General features: G+C 38.7%; 1 protein-coding gene across 1 annotated transcript; it reads right to left on the bottom strand.

The window, feature by feature from the left end:
• Positions 1 to 658: 658 nt before the first annotated feature.
• LOC132707652 (hydrocephalus-inducing protein homolog) lies at positions 659 to 23,476 on the bottom strand. Its single transcript, XM_060679573.1, has 21 exons — positions 23,219 to 23,476; positions 21,166 to 21,360; positions 20,783 to 20,978; positions 18,517 to 19,175; positions 17,724 to 17,961; positions 16,938 to 17,142; positions 16,762 to 16,829; positions 16,517 to 16,674; positions 13,943 to 14,070; positions 11,820 to 12,003; positions 11,413 to 11,768; positions 10,948 to 11,213; positions 8,298 to 8,527; positions 8,038 to 8,241; positions 4,137 to 4,511; positions 3,394 to 3,618; positions 3,078 to 3,317; positions 1,293 to 1,721; positions 1,177 to 1,213; positions 1,002 to 1,086; positions 659 to 940 (listed from the first exon to the last, which is right to left on the bottom strand). Exons 1-21 carry the CDS (start codon positions 23,324 to 23,326, stop codon positions 805 to 807), a joined length of 4,722 nt encoding a protein of 1,573 aa, XP_060535556.1. The 5' UTR covers positions 23,327 to 23,476; the 3' UTR covers positions 659 to 804.
• Positions 23,477 to 24,610: the final 1,134 nt, after the last annotated feature.

Here is a 24,610-nt window from a genome sequence, read left to right as displayed (position 1 = left end):
ATGTTTAGTGCAAAAACTTCGTATTTGATAACATTATTCAATTTAGAGCATTAAAGGTTAATAAATATATGTATATTCGAGTTATTTCAAATGGTGTATATTCGATGGGACAATATATTTTATATATGAATTAAGGTGGCGCATAAAAAGCATAAAAAGTTTTTAAAAAAATCTACACGTTATTAAACGGCTCTAATCGATTAGAAAGTAGGCAATAAGTCGTCGTATTTTCTGGAATGTTCTGTGACAATACTTTGTAAATGTCAATAAATCATAAATTTTATCGATGCGCATTTACTTCATTTAATTACATTTTACGCGACCTAGTTGAATTCTTTTAACGTTGTCGCCGCGAAATAAACGAGTCGTCATCGCCGAAGCTCGACTAACGTAGCCCGAGCGAAACGGATCATAAACGACGCGATAATGAAATAAAAATTAATTAAAGGCTTATAACATGTTTTCATTTTAGAAGTACCAAGGTTAGGAAGTCAAAGAGTTTAATGTTTTATCTTCGAAGAAAGCTGACAAATATCGAGGAAGCTCGAATAGAAGAAATTAACTTCTTACGAAATGCCATTGAAAGAAATAAGAAAATCCAGGAGGAAAGAAATAAAATTTTGCACTTATTATGTGAATTACAAAAAAAAGAGAGCAATAATTCGAAAATATATTTTTATTTGTTATAAGAGCATATTTGCTATTTGATTCCTTTCCTCATTTCCAACCTCATCTGCAATATCGACTTCCAGGTGTGGCAGATCCTCTTCTAAACATGTCAAATGTCTCGATGGATAAATAAGTTCACAATTGTAGGTCTCGAAAATATTTTAAGAATAAGTTCCCTCCATAATTCCTTAGTCTTGAAATTCTTTGGTATTGGACACCTTCATTATCCTCAAATATTCGAATTGGTTCTGCTAATTCCAAAACCTTTTGACTAAATTATCCTCCGTTATTTCGTATTCAATTAAAATGTTCGTAACGTCCTTTCTACTTACTAATTTCTAATATAGTAGGTCCTAGAGTACAAACACGTTTCCTCTTTATTAACACGTGTTAAATCAGCAGCACTACACACCAACACTGAAAAAGATATATATTCGAAAAAAATCAAAATCTCAAAGTCAACAACACCCAAACAAAAATAAGACACCATAACCTCTACATCGTCACCTTCATAGTCATAGTCGTCGTCGCCATAATCGTTATTCTACAAAAAAAACAAAACGAACTTTTAATTTTTTTTATTATCGGTAGTAATTACGTGATCAAACCAGCACTGCCCTTACTTTAAGGGACACAATTGCGCCGTGCTTAACGCGCAAGTGGGCCACTTCGTTCACGCGATGAATATCGTTCGGATATCCGGAGGGGGAAAAATATATGTAAATTGCGGCTGACTCTTCGGGTGCAAACAAACGTTTCGAGAATTCCACCCGAAACCCCTTCGATTCCAATAAGGACCGTTCCCGTTCGACCAGTTTCACTTCGGTCTTAACCGGGCCGTAGTTGTGTATCAGCACAGAATAACAAACCGTCACGTCCCTAACTACGTCACCGAAATCGATGACGTACGGATGCACGTGGAACTTGGGAATATGAAAAGACTTTTTCGATACGCAATGCTCGCGTAGGACGTTCTTGTTTGCCGTGATGTGCTTACACGCCAAAACCCTTTCTATGGACATGTCAATGTCTACCGGGTCTGGGTAGAGTTCCTAAAAGAGAACTATATATCAACTTGAAACTGAAGCTATTTTGATATGCGATTTCATTCCAATACTCTTACGAACAACGATATTTTTTCGAATAATAACCGACAAAATCCGGAAATTATATATATACGAGGTTAACGTAAAAATTTCCCGGCCTGCCATAGATGTAGCTCCAGTATCACGATAAAACTTTGTCTTCTTTTAAATATATATCTTAGTAGGCTGCGAAAAAAAAAATGAAGTCTTGCGTCAAATAGTTTTTTATTGACAGCATTTTAAACAAGACGTGTCCGAAACAATGTCGCACATAACACAAATTGAGTATAGAGCAGTCCTGAAGTGTATCACAAAAGATGGGTTAGCACCTAAAATTATTAAAGAAAGGCTGGTTGGTATGTAAGGTCAAGGAAATCTCAGAAATTACTAAGCTTTCTGATACAAGTGTTCGTCGAATCCTGCATGATCATTTAGGTATATATATATATATATATATATATATATATATATATATATATATATATATATATATATATATATATATATATATATATATATATATATATATATATATATATATATATATATATATATATATATATATATTTTTTTTTTTTTTTTTTTTTTGGAACTTTGTGGGTCGGAACCGAAGCCTGCGATAGAAACTATTATGACGGGAGATGAAACTATGGTTCCCTATTATGACCCTTTATCGAAAAAAGAATCAATGGAGTGGCGTCGTAAGGCTGAAGCACCTCCAAGAAAATTCAGAGTCTGCCAGTCAACAAAAAAGGTGATGGCCACGATCTTTTGGGATTGTGAAGGAATTCTTTTGATAGATTTTAAAGAAACTAATACCACTTAATACCACTGTCAATGGTAAATATTACGCAACATTATTACATAAATTGCGAGACTGCATACGTGTAAAACGTCGAGGAAAACTGACCAGAGGCGTCCGTCTTTTGCACCTTAATGCGCCTGTCCATACTGCTGGTGTTGCACAAGCTCTCATTTCACAGTGTGGGTTCCAACAGATAGATCATCCTCCCTATAGTCCAGATATGGCCACCAGCGACTATTATTTGTTTTTTGATATTTGAAAAAGGACTTACGTGGACGGCGGTTTAACGATGAAGTTGAGTTAAAAGAGGCTGTTTTGGTTAGAATATTTTTTTTTAAGAGATGTAACAAGTTTATTGAAGTTAAGGGGGATTATATTGAAAAATAATAAAAAATTGTTACTCTACTTTGTTTCTTTCATATTCAGGCCGGGAAATATTGGCGTTGCCGTCGTATATATGCACACGAATTTTCAATTCTCAAATTTTTATGAACTAAATTAAACGATAAACGTCGTACATCGTGTGTTAGGTATTCCCAATCGCTATCCTCCCAAATTGCTGGTCGGTGGTCATCTGGGACGCCGTCGTCGGGCCGCTTTCCCAAACAACCCAGATACTCTGGAGTTATCCAGGATATCGCCTTGTAGGCGTCGCAAACGTCTATTTCGTTTGCGTCGCACCTCGGAACGGATAAATAAACTTGACTGGGTGTGGCGTATCCGCTCACCAATATTTCCGACGGATCCAGGTATCCGATCTGAAAAGTATACGTAAAATCAAAAAATATTAAAAAAAAAAGGTTACGGAAACTAATTTCGCCAATAAAAAAATACCTCGACAACAAACGTCTTGCTAAATTCACCGGGAATCCCCGGAAAGTAGCGAACAGTTAACGAGACACTTTCGCTAGGGGCGACGAGTCCCGTTTTTGGATGTACGTCGAGCGTCCCGATGCCCGGCTCATCAACGGAAATGTCGTCGCAACACACGTTAAAACTGAAGTTGCACAAGCCGTCGTTACTCAAAACCAGTTCGCCCGAGCAGACTTCGCAGAATAACTAAATGGTTTGAAAGAGTTCTCTTAGTTTTGGGTTCTCCAAAGCCTTACGCTCAATGTCCGTCCGCTATAGTTTTTCGAAGTGGAAAGCTTCAGCAACAATAATTTCCAAAAATTTGAGCAGTCACGACATAAAATATAATAAAACGAAATATTTAAAGAGAAAAAAAAACGGAACCGCAATCGGGTTTGAACCCGATCTCTTTCGTGTCACACCGGATAGTAACTTTCAGAGCAGACACAATTAAAATGGTCGCCGATACCTGATCGGCTCGAAAGTCCGATCCGAGGAACAGGGAACAGGCCACAAAAACATATTTTATCACAGACATAATTAATGCTTGTCAATGTAACTTCGTTTCTACGATTTTAATTAATTTAGATTCGGTCTCCAAAAAAATTTCAATCAATTTTTTTAAAATACTTGCGGAACTTTTTTCGACACTTCGCGTTCATTGATGGGCTCGGATACTTTCTCGAAACTTGATTTGATCGGTTTCGCGAAAGTAACAAACTCACCGTGTTCGAGAAACGCACGTGATCCGTATTCAGTTTGTAACTTTGCTTGGCGGACGTGCCCGTGAGGTGCAAAAGTTCTTCCTCCCCCCCGCGTACCGTGCACGCCAGCGTCGCGCACACTTCCGCGTTATGCGGAGGATCAAACGCCACCGTTATCACCGCGTATCCGTTGGGTTTTATGACCCCCTCGCAGGGCACCAGATAAAACGGATCCGTTGTATCGACTTTCGCGTTTCCTTTTACGAGCAAAATATCTTCGGCGCGCGATTTAAAGTCGGAAAACTGCTTCAATGCGGCAAATAAAACATTCTTCATTTCTTCCACGTCGGATCGGCCGTCGCGGTTGAACTCTTCCGGTTCTACTAAGCCGCCAGCCTCTCAAATTAAATCTATGGTTAACTTTCGGGTCATTCCGATTCTTTTAAGGCTAATTTTAAGCTCACAAACTTCTTGGGGAAAAAAACCGTTACTGACAAATAACCTCAACGTTATTTAGACAAGTTAACATATTTTATTTCCGGAAATGCTGGAGCGTAAAAGCATCTACAAAAGAGTTAGATCACGTCAAGGGGTCCACTTGATCATAAAAATATAATCTATATATATTTTTTATAAGTACTTTTGATGGAAAATTGATCCCCCAGACGATTTTTTAAAATTTTGATTTTAACAACTTTTTTTTTTAATGAAAATTTTTAATTTAAAAATAGATTAAAAATCAACCGTAAGAGATAAATTTAACAACCTTTAAAAACTTCCCCAAGGTCCGATCCGAGGAACAGAGAACAGACCACTTTTTTAATTAATGCTTGTCAATGTAACTTCGCTCCTACGATTTTAATTAATTTAGATTCGGTCTCCAAAAAAAATTTCAATAAGTTAACAAATAAAAATTTTACTGATTTTTTGATAAAAAAAATCATGTTTTTTAAGTTAAGTTTAAGATTCTGGAAGAAAATTTCACTGCTCGTCATTAGTTTAAACAAAATGAATTTATTTATGACAGCCTCTCGAACTGCATTGAAGGTTTTATCAGTGATAATTTGAAATAATAATCCCACTTTCCCTTTTTCAGTAGGCCCAAAGTTCTTTAAAAAAAAAAACAAACAAAATCATGAACTACAATTAAAAATACTCGCCAATTTCATTATTACAAACCATTGGAAAATTTTTCACTAGTATTTATTTAAAAAAATTATAAATTAAAAATAAAATAAAAATAACTGACGACAAATTTACAATTTAATTATTTAAGCTTCTAAGGAATCTAAACAAAAACGAAGATATTCTAATAATGCCAGCAGACAAAGGAAATGCCACTGTCGTCATGAATACGTCGGATTATAATGCAAAATTGGAGGATATTTTGAAAGACCCAATATACAAACTAGTCACCAGAGATCCCACGACATGTTTGGAAAAAACAACTAAGTCCAAAATTCTCGATTCATCAATAAACGAGGATACAAAGAAGAAACTTATTCCGAGGGAAAAATCGAGTCGTTGCCCAAAATTCTACGGGCTCCCAAAGATCCATAAGGACGGGGTTCCCCTGCGTCCAATCGTGAGCGCCTTTAACTCACCATTATGCAAGCTGGAAAAACATCTGGCCAGTGCACTTCAGCCCATAGTGGAAAAGGCAGATTCCTATGTTAAAAACTCAGAACATTTCACTCAGATTTTAGGTTCTCTCAGGATGGATGTCAAATCCCTCTACCCGAGCATTCCAGTAGAAGAGGCACTCTTGCTTATAGAAGAAAACGAAGATCTTCCGCCGTACATAATGGATCTGTCAAGACATTGCCTGAAAAACGCTTACTTTATGTACAACGGGAAAATTTACCGACAAATAGATGGAACAGCAATGGGATCATCTCTCTCACCTGTGATTGCCAACCTCTTCATGATTTACTTCGAAAAGAAAGCAATAGAGAAGGCAAATCTGAAGCCAAAACTATGGACAAGATACGTTGATGACGTATTTGTAGTATGGCCTTTTGGCAAGGAGGAGCTTTTGAAATTCCTAGATCATCTGAATTCCATTCACCCAAGGATTCAATTTACAATAGAATTTGAAGAGGATAACAGTCTGCTCTTTTTAGATGTGCACATCACAAGGGCCGAAGATGGACATTTGGAACACACTGTCTATAGAAAAGCAACACACACTAATAGATATCTGAACGCTAAATCTCATCACCACCCATCACAGATACAGGCAGTGGCAAATACATTAATTGCTCGGTCCTTCAGGCTCACAAACGAGAGGAACAGAGATGAAGAACTGAAAAAAATTAGTACCTGTCTTCGACAAAACGGATACCAAAGGCGCATCATCAGCAAGGCAACAACAGCCGCAGCAGAGAGTGCAGGACGAGACCCAACAAAGATCGATCGCTGTCCTGCCATACATCAAGGGGATTACTGACAAAATCGGCCGAATATTACGGAAACACGACATATCAACGGCATACAAACCTGATCATACCATCGGAGCAATCCTAAGAAACCCAAAACAAAAAATTACTCTGGAAAACCAAGGAGTATAGAGTGTAGCATGCGGATCGTGCAGCCCGACGTATGTGGGACAGACCAACAGAAGGATTTCAGCCAGGCTCGAGGAACATCGTTTAGCCATAAGAAACAAACAAACAACATCTGCTTTGTTTCAGCACCAACATCAGACAGGCCATAAAATTGATTTCGGCACTTGCAAACAAATAGCTAATACTCCTGATTTTAGGACTAGGATTATACGAGAGGCCATCGAAATAGAAAAGTCCGGACACCTCAATACGAGAGACGACGCTCTGCATTTATCCAACACGTGCGCAGCAGCCAACGGGGACATCGCAACTACGATCGGGCGAAATTAACAACGCGACAATTCGGGGGGCGGAGCCACTTCCCCTCCCGCACAAGCAGCACCGTTACCATCTCCGGCGCAGGGTATAAATACCGCACGCACCGCCGATAACCTCCCAGTGTTTTCGGAGCGCGAGCATTGAAGATGCCAAGTGAGATTTTGGCGAAACGTCTGCAGGATTCCAGTTGGATGCAGGATTTGCAGGATTCCAGTCGGAGTTCAATGAGCGAACGGATGATATCCCGGAATATAGTGTCATCACATTTTTCCATCCGTGAATCAATACGTGACAATATATATATATAAATATATATATTTTTTATAGGTTGATTCTTAGGGTTTGGTCCACAGTGAACAAAACACACAAATAATTTTAAAACATTGTAATTGTCATTGACGTTTCGACCGGCAGCCCAGGTCTTTTTCAAAAACTGCAAAACAAAGGACAAAAAAAGCGAGATCATATAAAGAATTAATTAGTTCGCTATCAAAAAATAAAACGTCTAACACAGAAAATCTAAAACAATAGACATATACGAATTTAAAAATTACAAATATTACAAAAACACATTACATATATTAGTCATACCCACAAATTTATTATTATTTTTTTAAATGTATATTTTTAGGGCTGTTTGTGAAAAAGTACCACAACATACATCATAGCCAAAAACAATAACGTTCTTGCTTTGGCGTACGAATCAAAAATAGAAGTGGAAAATAAACATTCATTGTATCTGATGTCTTTTTTTTCCCTCTTAGTTTTTATTTATTGGTTTTTTTAGAGTGTACGTTTGTGAGACCCACTGGTACGCGGTGGAGCATCTGAGCATTAAAATGGTATGGAAGTAACATTAATGTAGAAAACGGGTTTTGAAATTCAAAATGTCAATTACGCGATCTGGCAGCCATTTCAGAACCTCGATTTGCTTAACTGTTTTTTACATTTTTACATTTTGCCCTTACTTTGACAGATGGTATAGGTTACGAAAAAAACTGGGCATTCAAGCAATTAAGATTTTTCATTTAAATTACCTCCGTACAAGCTGAAGGCGTGGGTCGCACCGCGAAACTGCCCCCCAACCATTTCCATTTGTACGACACTTCTAGGGAACTGACGTTCCGAACGATGACGGTTTTGTAGGGGGCGGAGCCGTTAGGGACGCCCGAAAAGTTCACCCGATTGGGGTACATTTTAACGGTGGGGAAAATGATTGCGCCGTGCAAGGGAATGATATCCTGCAAACACGTATTTCGTCATAACCGTAGACGGAATGGTACATCGTATTTTATACGGTCTTCGGATGATCTTCGTATTTCAATTGCAACACGCCGCACTCTTTATATTTCCGTTTGTGCTTTATTTTCGGATGGTACTGCAAGCGGGCGATAAAATTTTCTCCCGCGTCGATGTGTCGAACCATTTTCTGCTTCTTTTCCTTATTTTCGACTATCTTGAACCTGTCGTCTACCGTTAACGACACTTGCAAGTTCACCCCCGTGGTATTGCTCATGCACAACGTGTCTACAACGCCAGCGCATTCTTTTTGTTAAAATATTCCGATTTATCATATTATAAACCCACTTCCTATTAATTCAATAGAAAAAATTTTACTTTTAAATGAATTCACACACAGAAAAAACAAATAGCTTTTAATGATCAAAATGAATAAGAACTGAAAGTTCAGATTTTCACGAAATTATACATTTTGACATGACAACACCGTGTCTCTATCAAATGTAATATTTACAAACTACCTGCTACTATATACGAGGTCTGTCAATTATATTCCCGGAAAAGTGCCCGGACGGTCCGGAATATACATAAATTCTTAAAATTAAGTTATAAGCCTTCGCAGTAGTCTCCCTCTAGCTCGATGCACCGGCGCCACCGTTGGATCCACCATTGGAAGCACCCCCTGAAGATAGGGCCCTCAGCACCCGTGTCGTGACACGTTGCACCTCCTCGACGCCGTCGTATCGGTTGCCCTTGAGGAAGGACTTCAATTGTGGAAAGAGATGAAAGTCGCAGGGGGCCAGGTCCGGGCTGTAGGGGGGGTGCGGAAGCGTTGGAATGCCGTTTTTGGTCAAAAAATCGCGAACTGCGAATGACGTTCGGCCAATTCCGGCCGTGCACGAAACACACGGGCCTTCAGACGTTTCAAAACTTCAATGTAGAACTTCCCATTGACTGTCTGACCTGCTGGAACGTATTCGTGGTGTTCAACTCCATTAATATCGAAGAATGCGATGAGCAAAGATTTCACTTTTGATTTCGACATTCTGGCTTTTGTGGGGCGCTTCTCCCCCTTTTCCGCCCACTGCATGCTCTGTCGTTTGGTCTCAGGGTCATACTGGAACACCCAAGACTCGTCTCCGGTAATAACATTTGACATCCAGCCTTCTCCTTCCTCCTCAATTCGAGAGATCATGTCTTCACAGATGGATAAACGAAGCTCTTTCTGCTCAACTGTGAGCACTTTGGGAAACCATTTTCGCGCACAACTTGCGCATCCCTAAATCCTCGTGTAGCATCTGTCGAATGGTTTCCTTGTTGATACCCAACTCGTCTTCCAACATTCTGAGGCTTACCCGACGGTCTCCGAGCACACGCACGCGCAGGCGATCGACGTTTTGTGCCGTTCGAGAGGTGGAGGGAGCTCCCTCACGTGAATCGTCCTCCACCGACTCCCTGCCTTCCCTGAACCGCTTAGCCCACTCGTAGACAGCTGTTTTTTTCAGGCAATCATCCCTGTACACATCGGTTAACTGTTTCATAATTTCCGCGGAACTTACACCACGTTTGACCAAAAATTTGATCACTACTCTTTGTTCAGTTTTTTTAGCACACATTTTCGCGACAAGGGGTCTAAACACGCCGATGATCAAAGTACTGTAACACACGAACTGAACATCCGATCGAGACGAAACTGACGCAGAAATGAATCCTCTTTCGAATGACACAACGCGAACGCCGTAGCATAACGAGAGTCGCAGTGTTGCCACTTTTCCGGGAATCTAATTGACAGACCTCGTATACCGACAAATTTCAATAAAACCTTAATTAATGTTGTTGTGAGAATTGATCGTTAAACAATACATTTGAATGTGTCATTTTGTTAATCTCCATGGCTTCCAATAAATTTAATTTTCTACTTTTTGTGGCTGTTTGTAATATATCAAAATTGTCGTCAAAAATGTGTTTTTCTGTGTTTAAGTGTGTAGCATAATTAGAATCTAGACTATTATTTTTAAACGCTCTTATATGTTCGTTAATGCGTTTCTACCTGTTTGTCCAATATAAATTTTAGGACAAGATCCACATTTCAACCTGTAGACACCTGATTTTTGGGATTTTGGACATTTTGATTTATTGTTTTTTAAATATTTTCCTATTGTTTTGTTAGTTCTGAAAGCTATTTTTGAACCAAATTTTGACAGATGTTTTGAAACTTTTTCGCTAGGTTCTCCTATGTATGTAATTGTTTTAAATTGTTCGTGTTCTGTATTTGGTTTCGGAGTTTACTGTTGTCTGTATTTGTTTTTTATTTATAATTTTATCTATAATTGACGGATTGTAGCCGTTGTTCAGTGCAATGTGTGTAGTGATATTAAGTGCTTTGTTGTAATTTTCTGTTGAGAGTGGCGTATTATAAAAGAGTTAAATGCAGCCATTTTGTGTGTATAAGGGTGATTTGAGCTGTTATGTATGACTGTGTCCGTGTGTGAAGGTTTATGATATATTGAAAAATCTAATTTGTTTTGCACTTTCGTAATAGTTAAGTCTAAAAAATTAATAGAGTTATCCTGTTCAATCTCGATAGTGAATTTTATACGATTATGTATTGAGTTATGTATTGAGTGTAATATTTCTCATCAAAAAACGCAAAAATTCTTTGACATGATATTCTATCGCTCCAAAAATATGTTCCTGATCTAACGTACCGCTGGGTGCCTTAGCGGGCGCAGCCTCCAACATCTGCATCTCGAAATACAAGTCCCGTTTGCTAAATTCGAGGGTCGGATCTACGAATTCGGCTGCGACCGCAAAACACAATATGGTCTGAGGGACGGCCGATTGGCCGACGAGGGCGTGACAGTAAAACGTCTGTTCCACAATCTTAGGCCTCCTCGAGTACCCTTTAATTGAGACCTTCTTGCGTCCCTTCTCGCATAATTCGAAATGGCTGGGTTCCATTTTAAAAACACCCCTGAAAGAAGACAGAAGATTCACTAACCATATACAATTTACGACAGAGACGAAAGTATAACTGTAAATTAGAGAACAAATTGATTTTTTCATTTCCAAAATACACATTTTTTATTAAATCAATAAATTTAGTTGATCAGTATGAAAAACTATATGGTCTATATCAAATCAAAAGCAATATGTAAACCACGGTTTCATACTCGGAATCCTCTTCGTCTTCCGCTTTAAGGTTCTTCACGGTTTTCCTCTTCGAGCAGAGAATTTTATGAGAAAAATCTCCCTTATTCGCAAACACCAGATCGAGCGAAAACTCTTTGCACGTGAGCAGTTTGCCCAGATCGCATCGAGGCGTGATCAACGGTTCGACGTAAATGGACGAACCGACGGCGTCCGCCGACACCATCACGGACAAGGTGTCCCCGTCCGAAATGTCGACGAAAAGCGTCTCTCTCGCCTTACCGGGATTGGTGAAATACGCCGAAACTCGCACACTTCTGGTTTCTTGGCCTTCCAATCGCAACGATTCCTCGTCGACACTAAAGACGTTTTCGTCTTTCTGTAAGCACGACGTTCAATAAGCGGCCTCGGCTGATTCGATAACATTTACGAAATACAGTTTAACGTCGGCCGGGATAGGAGAATCGTTGGCGAGGGTCAGCGTCGCGTCGTATCGATTCAAAACGTTTACTCTTTTGAAATTGATTTCGTCCGGGGAGTAAGAAATGACTGGTCCCTGGCCGTTACAGTATATCCGGCACAATTCCTGCGTCAATCCTTCTCCGAGTTCAAAACTGAAACGCGATGTAAATTAGGCGGTAATCCTACCATCGAGGTATAGTCTGGTCATAGATATAAGAAAATGACCAATTGCTTTCGAATGGGATTATGCAAGGGTGGTCATTAACATACAATGCAACAAGATTATTACCTAAAGGTTCGGAATTCAAATTCAGATAAAATTGTGGTACTACTTAGTTTATTCTATGGAAAATTGTGAATAATCCCATTTCAGCTAGGAAAAAAGAAGCGATGCTGACATTTTCTCGAGTGTAGATGAAAGTGGTCAAGATATAATACGGCGTAAAATTTGCCAGTTATACGAGGAACAAAGCGTGCCTACATAAGATATCTTTATTAGGAGGCTTGAAAAAGATGAAACCAATGTTAAATGTGGCAGAACTACCTTATGGAAGTGTATTCAACACATGAGTTTTAGATTTAAAAAAAAATGACAAAACCAAGTTTAATGGATTCTTTTAGAATTCGACTGAAATATCTAGAAAAAAATTAGTGTTTACAGAGAACAACAAAGGCCAATTATTTATTTATTTATACATTTTTTGCACTTGGCAAGTAAAATTTCGCAAATACCCCGTAAGTCTCTTCTTGAACACTCTTGGGCAAGGCGCGCCCTTAATATTATCCGGCAGTTCATTAAAATTACAAACACCATCGTAGAATAGAGTTTTCTGTAAATTTGTTGTTTTTACCATAGAAACATTGAAGTGCTGATTGGAACGTATATTATATTGATAAAAGTTTGACCTTTTTTCCAACCATAATTTAAGATAGCCCGGTTGGTGATCGTGCGCAATTCCATAAACCAATATTAAACTTGCTCTTCTAATGAACTGCCCGACATTTAGCCAATTTAGCTGGTCTAACATACTCTTTATAGGAGTATATCTATCACAGTTTAGGATGATTCTCATTACCCTATTTTCTTGTAACTGTAACTTATTTATATCTTATTTTGTTCAAGATATAAGCAATGAACAAATATATGAAAAGTGAGGCAAAATTATGCTATTATACACTTGGTTTTGGAGCTATTTAATTTTGACACAGCCATTCGTAGAAATACTGCATTTCGGCGTTCAGTTTGGCAGCTATTTCTTTCCAGAGACTGAAATAAGCGTGTCATCAGCAATTGGTATCAGTTAGTCACTTTCTCATATCTATGAACAGACTATATTTAGTAGAGGGGAACACAGATAACAAACTTAGTTGTTTACCATAGGATTTAAAAGTGAGAATGGATTTTCGGACTAATAATAATCGAGGAATCTCACCGATGAAACTCTATACAACTCCGTCAGCTTTTAGCATTTGTATGCAGAAAGTACCGAAGTACGAACACACAATAACGCGTTTTACCATTTTACGTACTTGACGCGCGTTTCGCCAACCAAGTTGGCATCTTCAGGAGAAGATTAAAACTTCGATGGCTTCACGGGCAACGGAACTTAACTTATACCATAAGGTTAGCACTAAGATTAGGTTAATATTAGCAGATATTTGGTTTCTAAAATCCTGTAAAAAACATCGTTTTCCCAAATTTTGTAAACATTTCTGTAACAAACTCATCTTTGGTTGCCACAGTTTTACTCTTCTCCTGAAGATGCCAACTTGAGTTTGCCAAAATTGAGTTTCGGTTTGTGGTAAAACGCGTTATTGTGTGTTAGTGCAGTGCCGAAGGTTCCAGTCCAGTCCAACCAAGTTAAATACCGGATTATGTCGTAAAAACGGTATATATTTTGGAGAACTTTACTGTCAACAGCGATATCGTATTCATGATAATCTTGATAATTATTCAGCCATTATATTGGCTTTGCGAGTTAAGTTTGAAAGTGAAATAATACCTAGTAAATATAACCACGAAATACGCTATTTTGGAAAACTGCCTGCTTAAATCGGTATAAACATGACAGTTAGAATTTCCGGAATTACCTCAGCGGCAATTCTTGCGGCCCCAACGAAATGGTTTTGATCAGCAGTTCGATTTCGACGGCGCCGCTGGGGGGTATTAGAAATTCACGTTCCGTATGAACGCAGCGGATTGTTCTCCCGTCTTCTCTCTAAAAACGCATTATCCATTACAGACCGCAGGAGGTCCGCGAGACCAATAATGACGAACGGTGAAATTTTCTTCCCAAATCTTAAACTTAAATGTGTATAGAACTTTAAGTTGCAATAAAACAACGCTGGATTATTCGATTGACATAAATTTTATTTATCCGAAAGATAATCTCGTGGCATTACATTTTAAATATGATTTCTGGCATGTGACCGCCACGGCTGGCGCGGATGTAGTCCAATCTGGACGTCTAATTTTCGATGACTTTCCAACATTTGTGGCCGTATATCGGCAATAACACGGCGCATGTTGTCTTCCAAATAGGCAAGCGTTTGTGGCTCATCCGCATAGACCAATGACTTTACATAAACCCACAGAAAGTAGTCTAGCGGTGTTAAATCACAAGATCTTGGTGGTCAATTCACAGGTCCAAAACATGAAATTAGGCGGTCACCAAATCGAATGTGGCGCGAGCTGTATGACATGTTGCGCCGTCTTGTTGAAACCACATCTCCTGGATATCATGGTTATTCAATTCAGGAACGAAATAGTTAGTAATCATAGCTCTATACCGATCACCATTGACTGCAACGTTCTGGCCATCATCGTTTTTGAAGAAGTACGGAGCAATTATTCCAGCAGCCCATAAAGCTCACCAAACAGTCAGTTTTTCTGGATGCAACGGTGTTTGGACTTGAGGATGAGCTTCGCCCCAAATGTGGCAGTTTTGTTTGTTAACGTAGCCATTCAACCAGAAGTGCGCTTCATCGCTAAACAAAATTCGCTTATGAAAATCGGAAACAACGGCAATCTGGTCTTGGGCCCATTCGACCAATCTACGCCTTACTTGATGATCGTTTGGCTTCAATTCTTGCACGAGCAGCAGCAATAGTTTCTTCTGAACGCACCGTACGGCGTCTCTGGGGATGCGAGTTATCAATAAGAGTAAACGTGGTGCATGGTTAATCAAATTAACTGCTCTGATGGACGATTTGGTCGACGATAAAATGGACGTAGTGCGCGATATGTAAATACTTCGAACACTCTGTGTTGGTGGTAATCCGGGTGTTCATCCGTTCGTTGTTTGACCCTGGAGTAGGATCTTTCGCCTGACTTTTCGCCAAAATATCACTTCGCATCTTCAGAGGCCGCGCGTCCATGTCACTCGTACGTGTTAGCACTTAAACTGAGGTGAAAATGAGCGGTGCGGCGCTTTTTATAATCGCGGTCCCCTCCGCCGTAAATTGTATCGCGGCAAGGTGGGGGACACGGTTGCCGCGACTAGCGGTGCTACCTCGCTATTGGTTCGACTTGATTGCGCCGCGGTGGTTGGCGCTTCCTCGCTATTGGTGGAAACAATAGGCTGTGCAATCACGCTGTTAGTGTGGTTTAGTACCACTTTCCAAACTGCAGGGAGGGTTGAGGCATCATCTCTGTTGTTTATGTTATCATCTTTTTGAATTTCAATCGCCTCCCTTATTGTTCTCTGTTTGAATTTTGTAATGTTTGCGATCTCCTTGCTTTCTCCAAAATTCATTCTGTGACCCGTCTGCAGGTGGTATATATATATATATATATATATATATATATATATATATATATATATATATATATATATATATATATATATATATATATATATATATATATAAATATATATATATATATATATATATATATATATATATATATATATATATATATATATATATATATATATATATATATATATATATATATATATATATATATATATATATATATATATATAAATATATATATATATATATATATATATATATATATATATATATATATATATATATATATATATATATATATATATATATATATATGTATTGGTGCTAATCCGGGTGCTCATCCGTTCGTTGTTTGACCCTGGCGTTTCGCCAAAATATCACTTCGCATCTTCAGGGCCGCGCGTCCATGTCACTCGCACGTGTCCGCACTTTTAAGCAGATAAATTGAGATAAATTGTGAGCGTCATTTGTCATTGTGGGGGAGTAATTTTTAGCCTGCATTTGACGTGCGTGTTGTGCTACGTCCAAGTTTTTGAGAAAGGTGAATTTTTGGTCTATAAAAATAACTACACTGGGAGAGAGATGGAAATTCGCCCTTCTTATCTCTGCAACATACCTTGTCGTGGGAAAACTTCACACGACCCGTCAAATCGGTTTCGTTTTTAATCCGGAGAGTTCTTTTGTACTCGTAGTTTATAAAGCAAAACTTGATCACGATATCTTTTGGGTGACAGGAGAACTTTGGGTAAGAAAATTCGCCCCGTATGGGAAGGTGGATCGCATATTGATTGGGTTTCCACATAAGGACCGATACGATCGTCTTGAACGTGATGGGCGCGGGAGACGTCAATAGAACCTTAAAGCGGTTTCTTATTGAAGTTAAAAAGTCGTTTAAATTTCGCGTACCTTGACGTTCTTTTGCGATCGCGCACTGACACTGCCAGAACTGGGCTCGACGCGAAGCGTCACTCTGCCACCCGCCGAATCAGATTCGTGCACCACTTCGAATTCGATATCGACGAGAGAATCGTTAAGCAATGCGAATCCCGCTTGATGTTCGAACCCTCGTTAAATACGTGTTAAATTCAAGTCCAACGATCTCTGAACTCGGTTGATTTAAAAAAAAAAGTTAATATTTTTATTGCACTTACCGACGGAGACTGTGCCGAAGTTCACGGCATTCGGGACGCATTCCAACAGCGGACATAGCACGTTGCCCCTGCAATCATCTCGTTCGATTATCTTTCTCACAAATCGGCTAGTAATATACTGGTTCCCGACTATTATACAGGGAGATAGACGTTTCGCGTTTACAATCGAAACTCACGTGACGATGCATCTTAGAATTTCTTTCGATTCGTCGATTTCGAAGTGCAGCGGTTCCATAAAGGTGCCCTGGACGTTCGAGCATAACGTCACGACGAACGCTTTAGACAAATTCGGGTCCACTTTTAATGTATCGGGGACGCAGGAAATGTCGGCGCCGCGGTCGGTCATCTTGGACCGATACTTTACTGTACCGGGAATGTCGCCTGCAATTGTCAACTTAACAGCAATAATAATCTCTCACGTCTCATTTTCTTTCAGCGTTACGTTTGATGTGGTTGTGGTTACGTACTGTTCGAAACTCAAGTTATTTTTATTAAGTATTTTTTTTACTTTGGAGGCTGATAAGAATTTAGTTGGCCAGTACTAAGAATTTTTCTATCGAGCAAAGTTCACGTGTGAGAGAGGGTAAACGCGACAACAAAATTTTATATTTATAATTAAGTTTTTTGAGTCTAAATGGAGGATGATTAGGCCATCACCGAGGTGATACGGTTCACATCTGAAACTAAAAAAAATATCCTGAAGATTAATAAAACAAACTTAATATTACTCAATATCACCAGAAATTACAGATAACAGATATATCTTGCATAAAATCTGGGAGTTTCGGTTGGTATTAAGGGCAGAGACACGCCCAGTACCTCTTTCAATCACTAGTGCTGATCGTGCAATACATACTAAGGGCAGAGACACGCGAAATATGCTGTCGCAAATAAACACACCGGCACTGAAGGGCAGAGACACGCGACATAAACGACAGGTCGTAATATACTGAAGGGCATACCGATATTTTTGACGACCAGTTCGTAGCGATGGCGATCGCTCACGTAAATAGTATTAACGTTTAAATTTTTCACGTTGATGATCAATCGGGGTCCCATTCCGCGGCCCCGCATGGTAAATCTTATTCTTTCGGCAACGCCGACGATGTCCAGGTGCGCCGTGCATTCGTACGTCGTACTTTTGACGGGCGAAAAGTGCAATATGAATTCCCGCGTCGAATCCGGCATGATTGTCCCCGTCTATACGAACAAACACGGTGGAAGCGAGATCGTGCTATTTGGCCATAAAATATAGAGTGGGCGAGTGAGTTTAGAAAGGAAATAAGCTGTCAAGACGGAAGATGATGCATTTTGGAGATAAGGGAAGTCAATTTATACATAACCTCAAATTTGCCCAACCTATATAAAGCAATAACCAGAACAATATATTAGCTATGACGATCGGTCCATTTTTGTAATTAATTTAATCTGAATCCTAATTTGCTTTCGTATTATTATTATTAGTATATTAGAACTATAGTACAGGGTGGTAGATATGCTTCTAAACCTTTTCTAAATAAGTACGACCAATTTTTTTGTGAAAAACAGCTCTTTTGGAATAATGTGTTCTTTTTTACACTTAAAAACAAAAACTGGGAATTTTAATTATGGATCCATGGAAGTGGTTAACATTTAAAAACATATTATCTATAGTATTATTATTTAAAACCCACAATGTACAAACTTATCACATTCAAAACACAGTCGGATTCGCAAACCCGAATTTAAAATGAAAATTAAAATGTTATGCCGTACCGTGGGAACTATTTTAAAATGCCCGTTTTCGAACGCGAATCCCGCGTGAGATTCCAATAATCGGCCCTTTTGAGCCTCGTAGATGCGCTCATAGATTTTGGAGTGCGCGCCCTGGTCCACGACGCCCAAATATTCCAACTTCTGGCACCGTACTTTCTCGTATTCGCTCATTTCCCGAGACAGCTTCAGCAGTTTCCGTTTCAAACGGTCCTCCGCCGCAAAACTGTGCGATTTCCAGCAAAAATCCAACGCGTAGGTGCTCCGGTTGCAAAGCATCAAGCTCCGTTGGCTCGTCAGGCCCGCGTAAACGTCACCGAACGTCATCCAGTTCTTTTCCAGAAAAATGCTGGCGGTTTTCACCTCGCATTCCAGCACGGTGGTTAAGCGGATCTGATCGTTGCACAGCAGCGTTTCGACGCGACCCACAGAATAGCCGACCTCAGTACCGACGCACTGAATGATAATTTCGCCGGTGCCTAGTGGTTCCAACGCTATTTTTCTCACATTGACCCGGAAAGGCCCCTGTATAGAAAAAGTGCAGGATGCCGGCACATCGCTGGAGTTTTTCAGGAACAAATGCGTTTCCGACGCTAGGTTTACGACGGTCCCTTGCAAAACGACCTTGTCCGGTAAGTTGATGATCGGCTTGGCCCCGATACCTAAGGGATCATGCTCATAAAATTGTAAAAAACTCGTAAGTATAAGAAAACAAGTCCATGGTGCAATGGTGCAAGATTATAGGTGTTTTCGGTCTCCATTTTTCTATGTTCTATGCCATTCACAAGTAATAGAATAGTGGCTCTAGTATTGATCCCTGCGGCACACCTTGACGTAACTTTGGACTGTGGCATAATATAACTATCCGTAGATGAAAAATTTTGATTTTACGGTAATAACGTTTTAGTTTATTATAAGTGCATTCAATCTAGCGAGCAAAATTTGTTCTCAACAATACACGTTTTGCGAACTATTGGGTTGTTCGGAGTCATTTCGTTTTTTTTGGGGAATATGAAAGACAGTTTTCGTATAATGAATAAATATTTTATTAAATTATATATTGGCCGTTCTGGTCCAACACCTTTTGCCATCTTTCTGACAGTAACATAATTCCCCTCTCATAAAAGTTTTGGTCCTTGCTGGCAAAAAACTGGTTCAGGTGGTTTTTGACATCTTCATTTGAGGTAAAGGTTTTGCCATCCAAAAAATTTTGCAGGGACCGGAACAAATAGTAGTCGGAAGGCGCCAGATCTGGAGAATATGGTGGATGTTGCAGTACGTCCCATTCAAGCTGTAAAAGTTTTTGGCGAGTGACCAAATTTGTGGGAGGTCTCGCATTATCCTGGTGGAACACTACACCCTTCCTGTTGATTAATTCGGGCCTCTTCTCTTTAAGTGAATCATTCAATTTGTCCAGTTGATGACAATAGACTTCTGAATTAATCGTTGTATTGTCCGGCAAAAGCTCAAAAAAAAACGATTCCTTTGGCATCCCACCAAACGGAGAGCATCACCTTTTTTTGGTGAATGTTGGCTTTTGACACGTTTTGAGTCGGTTCATCTTTTCTGCTCCATGACCTCTTGCATTTAACATTGTTGTATACGACCCATTTTTCGTCCCCAGTAATAATCCGCTTCAAAAATGGATCATTTTCTTGACGTTTGAGGAGCGAATCACACACGTCGACGCGACGACACAAATTTCGCTCCGTAAGGACATGGGGCACCCACACATCGAGCTTCGAGGTTAAGCCCATGCCTTTCAAATGACCATAAACAGTCGAAGTCGACAAATTTAATCTCTCACCGATCTCTCGTGTAGTTATTCGCCGATTTGCATCAACTAATGCCTTTATCGCATCTTTGTCAGCTTCGACCGGCCTTCCAGACGGTGGTGCATCTTCGACATCAAAATTGCCGGATCGAAATTTTGCAAACCAGTTCTGGCACTGGCGTACTGTTAACACGCCTTCTCCATACACATCCGTCAATTTTTTTCTCGCTTGGACAGCATTTTTACCTTTACTGAAGTAAAAAAGTAAAATATGACGAAAATGCTGCTTATTGCTCTCCATATTTAAAAGGGCACCAACCAAAAACTACTGCGTAGAATTAATAGAACTTTTTCACACACAAGCCTTGCAATATCAGCTCTCAAGACATGTAATGGTTATGCGGCTTAAGTGTGAAGTTGGTTTCGAAAAAACGTAATTAAGTCCTCTGACGGGAAAAAACGAAATGACTTTCCGAACAACCTTATAAAAATTACCGAATATGGGAACGGTGATGTTTTCCGTTTCCGTCGCAACTGTGATTTTGTTGCGATAGTCTCGCTTTTCGTCTGAAGGGGAAAATTTTATTCTGAGAAGACGTTTCAATCCGGGCATCGATCTCCACGTAAAACTGCCGTTCTTCATGGACAAATGCGCAGAATTTTCAAAATCGACTTTTACATTCTGGGGCATCTACAATTTTCGAGGTTGCAGATGGCGGTAACCAAAGCTTTTACTTGTCATCCAAATGGCGTCAAACCACTTAAATTTCATATCAGATTAACTAACTAAATAATCTACTTTTGACAAAATTCAAATTACGTAAGTAAAACATTTTGAATATATCATAGGCAAATGACGAGACAGGTATTTGGCTTACCGAGCTTCGGTTAATGACGGATATGGTGGCCTCGTAAATCACCTCCTTTTCGAAATTTTGGAAAACTATTGCTTCAGGCGATACCTGAAGTGCAGTTGCCGTGGTCAATTTATATCGTCTCGATGGATCTTTTAATTTACCGAGTCTCTCTTCCGTAGTCAGCCGTAATTCGCGAAATAAATCCGAGGGTTTTATCTACAATACGAAGTGGTTATGGTCTGTTCATAGATATAAGAAAGTGCCCAATTGCTTTTGAATGGGATTTGTGGGTGGTCACTAACAGACAATGTGGAAGTTGTAAACAATGTTTGTTTGACCCTCATTGAACGTGGTGCCAGCAAGAAACGGTCACATTGACGAAAATTCCATCAACTGTATGGAAAATTGTGAATAATCCCATTTCAGCAAGGAAAAAAAGAAGCGATGCTGATCAAGATATAATACGGCATAAAATTTACCAGTTATACGAAGAACAAAGCGTGCCTAGATATCTTAATTAGGAGACTTGAAAAAGATGAAACCGGTGTTAAATGTGGCAGAACTACCTTACGGAAGTGTATTCAACACATGGACACATGGGTTTTAGATTTAAAAAAATTGACAAAAGGCAAGTTTACAGAGAACAACCCAATTATTTACTTGGTTCGACACTTATGATACCCCGGAAAAGGGTTGGGTTGACCCAACTGATAAGTGTAAAACAAACGCGTCACCAAAAAGAGGTAAAAGAATAACTATTTTGCATGCTGGCTCTAAAGATGGTTGGATTCCAAATGGACTTTCTCTGTCTGCGAAAAATATTAAAGATTCTTCTTTGGATTACCATGAAGACACCACTGCTGATTTATTTGAAACTTGGTTTAAAAACAAACTAGTTCCAAACATTCCTCCTAATAGCGTAATTGTAATGGACAATGCAAGTAATCACAGTAGACAGTTGACTGAAATCCCTTCCTCGTGTGACACAAAACCAACAAACCAAAACTGCATGTATAATAACGACATTTATTTTCACAAGCAATTCATTGAGGTTCTACAAATCTTGAACCTACAAAAGGAATATGTCTGGGAAAATTATGCAAAAAATCTAGGGCATACAGTTTTAAGACTGCCGCCTTATCACTGTATATTTATTTAATCCCATTGAACCTGCTTGGCACCAACTGAAATCTGCCATTTGTTTTTAACATCCCTCCACAAAGTTGGGGAAATTCCGTTAAACATATAGAAAAAGCGGAACAATCGTATATCCATATTGCAAATAATATAGAACAAATGATAATTAGAACAGACGATGATAGCGATAGTGATACTGATATATTATGTGAATAATTTTTAAGTAATTTAAATAGATAATAAAAATAATTTGTAACTTTGTTTTAGATTTAAACATAAATACCTACATAAATAAATAAATATTGTTTAGTATCTTTCCTGACAAAACCTCGAAATAATTTTAATTCTAACCAAAGTACGGACCTGTTCGGAGATATTTCATTTTTACAGCTTGCCCGGGTCTTTCCTTAATTCGTATCAGTTAGTCACTTCTTATATCTATGAACAGACTTTACATCCAAAGAGTATAAGATAGAGAGGAAGGTCGCGTCTACTCTTACGAGTGCCATCTATTATTTGTGTCCAAGTACTAAAGTACTGTCATGGCGGTTTAAAGTAACGCGTCACACTGACAGCACTTTGTTTATATTTTAATAAAAAAAAATTAAAACTATTTCGAAATATTTTTTTTTCACATTTTACCTTTTAAACTTTAACTATCTTATACTCTTTCGTTACATCTTTTATCACTCCACTACATTAATTTCGCACTGAAAACGCTTTAAAGCATTTTTCTATTGTCCAAATTGGTGTAGAGAATTAAAAATCCCTTTTTTAATGAAGTCCGATTAAAAAGTCCTTATTAAGGTTTTGCTATTCCGCCAAAAACCTTTTTTTTTGTTTTACAAGTTTCGTTAACCCCCATCGACTTCGGTGCGCTCCAATTCAATTCAGCAAACAATTCAAAACGAAAGTAAACGTTAATTTGTCACATTACCTGACATCTCTCTAGCTCGTCCGGCGTAATGTCCAACAAATACGGCATCACCTCGTTAAAATCAATCTCTTGTCCGGGACAATAGTCAAATGCCGCCTTCTTTTCCATTATTTTTTTTATTATTATTTGAGAAACGGTACCTTCGACAGCTAACTGAAGTTGACATGAACTTTCCAACGCAACTTGGAATTTCCGGATTTTGCCCGGATACCGCTGACGTTTCCCTCGTAAATTGTTGCAAAAATGTATTAGGGGTCCAATTAGACCAGATTTTATCAGTACAACTCGGATAAAGATGTATCAGAGTTTATCGCTAATGCTTATTTGGTGGTTATTAATAATAGTAGATTCTGCAAGAACACGTGATATCATTTGGCCCTTAGGTAGGTAAGGATGTTGTTCAGATTGTGTAAAATTATCTTATCTTATTATCTGGATTGGCCAGCAACCAGTACTGATGTTAACCCCATTGAGAATGTTTCGATCCCACCTAACAGTTTGAATGGACTCATCGGGGATATTGTCCAAAAATGACATAGTTTCAATCGAAACGATATTATTTATTTATTATTAATTATTAAGTATTCTGAAACAAAAGATATTTTTCGAAAGAAAGTAGTGGTGCGTCAGTAAATATCTGCCCATGTTAGTTCTATTTAAGACGAATTTAAAGCGCTTTCGACCATTGTCGACCCCCGAACAGAAGAGAATCACGTTTTTTCGATATTTTACACACGAGATAACGATTCTTCCAGTATTTGCTTATAGTTTACAATCTAAACATTGGCAGCTGTGTACACCGTCACTTAACAAGGAACGTTTGTTAATTATTTTTATTAAAAACCATATTTGAATTCCCAACTGCCGTTGCGTTTTTTAATATTCAGAGTCGATCCATTTATTTCGATTTTTTCAACAGTGCTTTTTTCTTATTTCAGTATGTTTTGTGTACATTAACCGATTAACACTTACTCGGCCTAAATCCATAAATATAGGAAAATAATTGGATATAAATAACTGAAAAATTGAATGTCTGACTGTGACTTTAAGTTTAAATGGATTAAATTGCTGACCTTTGTTAGACCGGCCAATGTGGGTTTATGGGATTTCTTGGACTAAATACAACGACCGAGATCTTAAACAGCGTAGAGCTGCGAAAACTGGAATACTTCCGTAAGGATAATCAAATAAAACAATGTAATGAGGCAGAATCGAATTTAATCCTCCCGGTTCGACAACTACGTCTTGTACTTATCGTAACTTATCGTAAACCAAAAAAAACATTGCATAAAGACCTTAATTCTATCTCCTCACCCCAACTTTGTGAAGGGGTCTTGTCGGATATGACGTAATACTATAAATATTCTAACACTTGAGGGGCGAGAAGTACCG

This window comes from Cylas formicarius, unplaced genomic scaffold, assembly GCF_029955315.1.
Source record: "Cylas formicarius isolate icCylForm1 unplaced genomic scaffold, icCylForm1.1 PGA_scaffold_9__14_contigs__length_23061073, whole genome shotgun sequence".
In the NCBI taxonomy this organism is placed as follows: domain Eukaryota; kingdom Metazoa; phylum Arthropoda; class Insecta; order Coleoptera; family Brentidae; genus Cylas; species Cylas formicarius.
The sequence above is the reverse complement of the archived record's forward strand: the minus strand, read 5'-3'. Positions and strand labels throughout refer to the sequence as shown.

Bases quoted from the DNA above. Each gene is read 5' to 3' on its own strand.
- LOC132707652 (XM_060679573.1), bottom strand. From the start codon at position 23,326: ATGGAAAAGAAGGCGGCATTTGACTATTGTCCCGGACAAGAGATTGAT. The intron at 8,528-10,947 runs GTACGTTAGATC...CTGGCGTTGTAG, and splicing joins GCCCGCTAAGGCACCCAGCG to ACACGTTGTGCATGAGCAAT. The intron at 3,318-3,393 runs GTATTTTTTTAT...TATACTTTTCAG, and splicing joins GCAAGACGTTTGTTGTCGAG to ATCGGATACCTGGATCCGTC.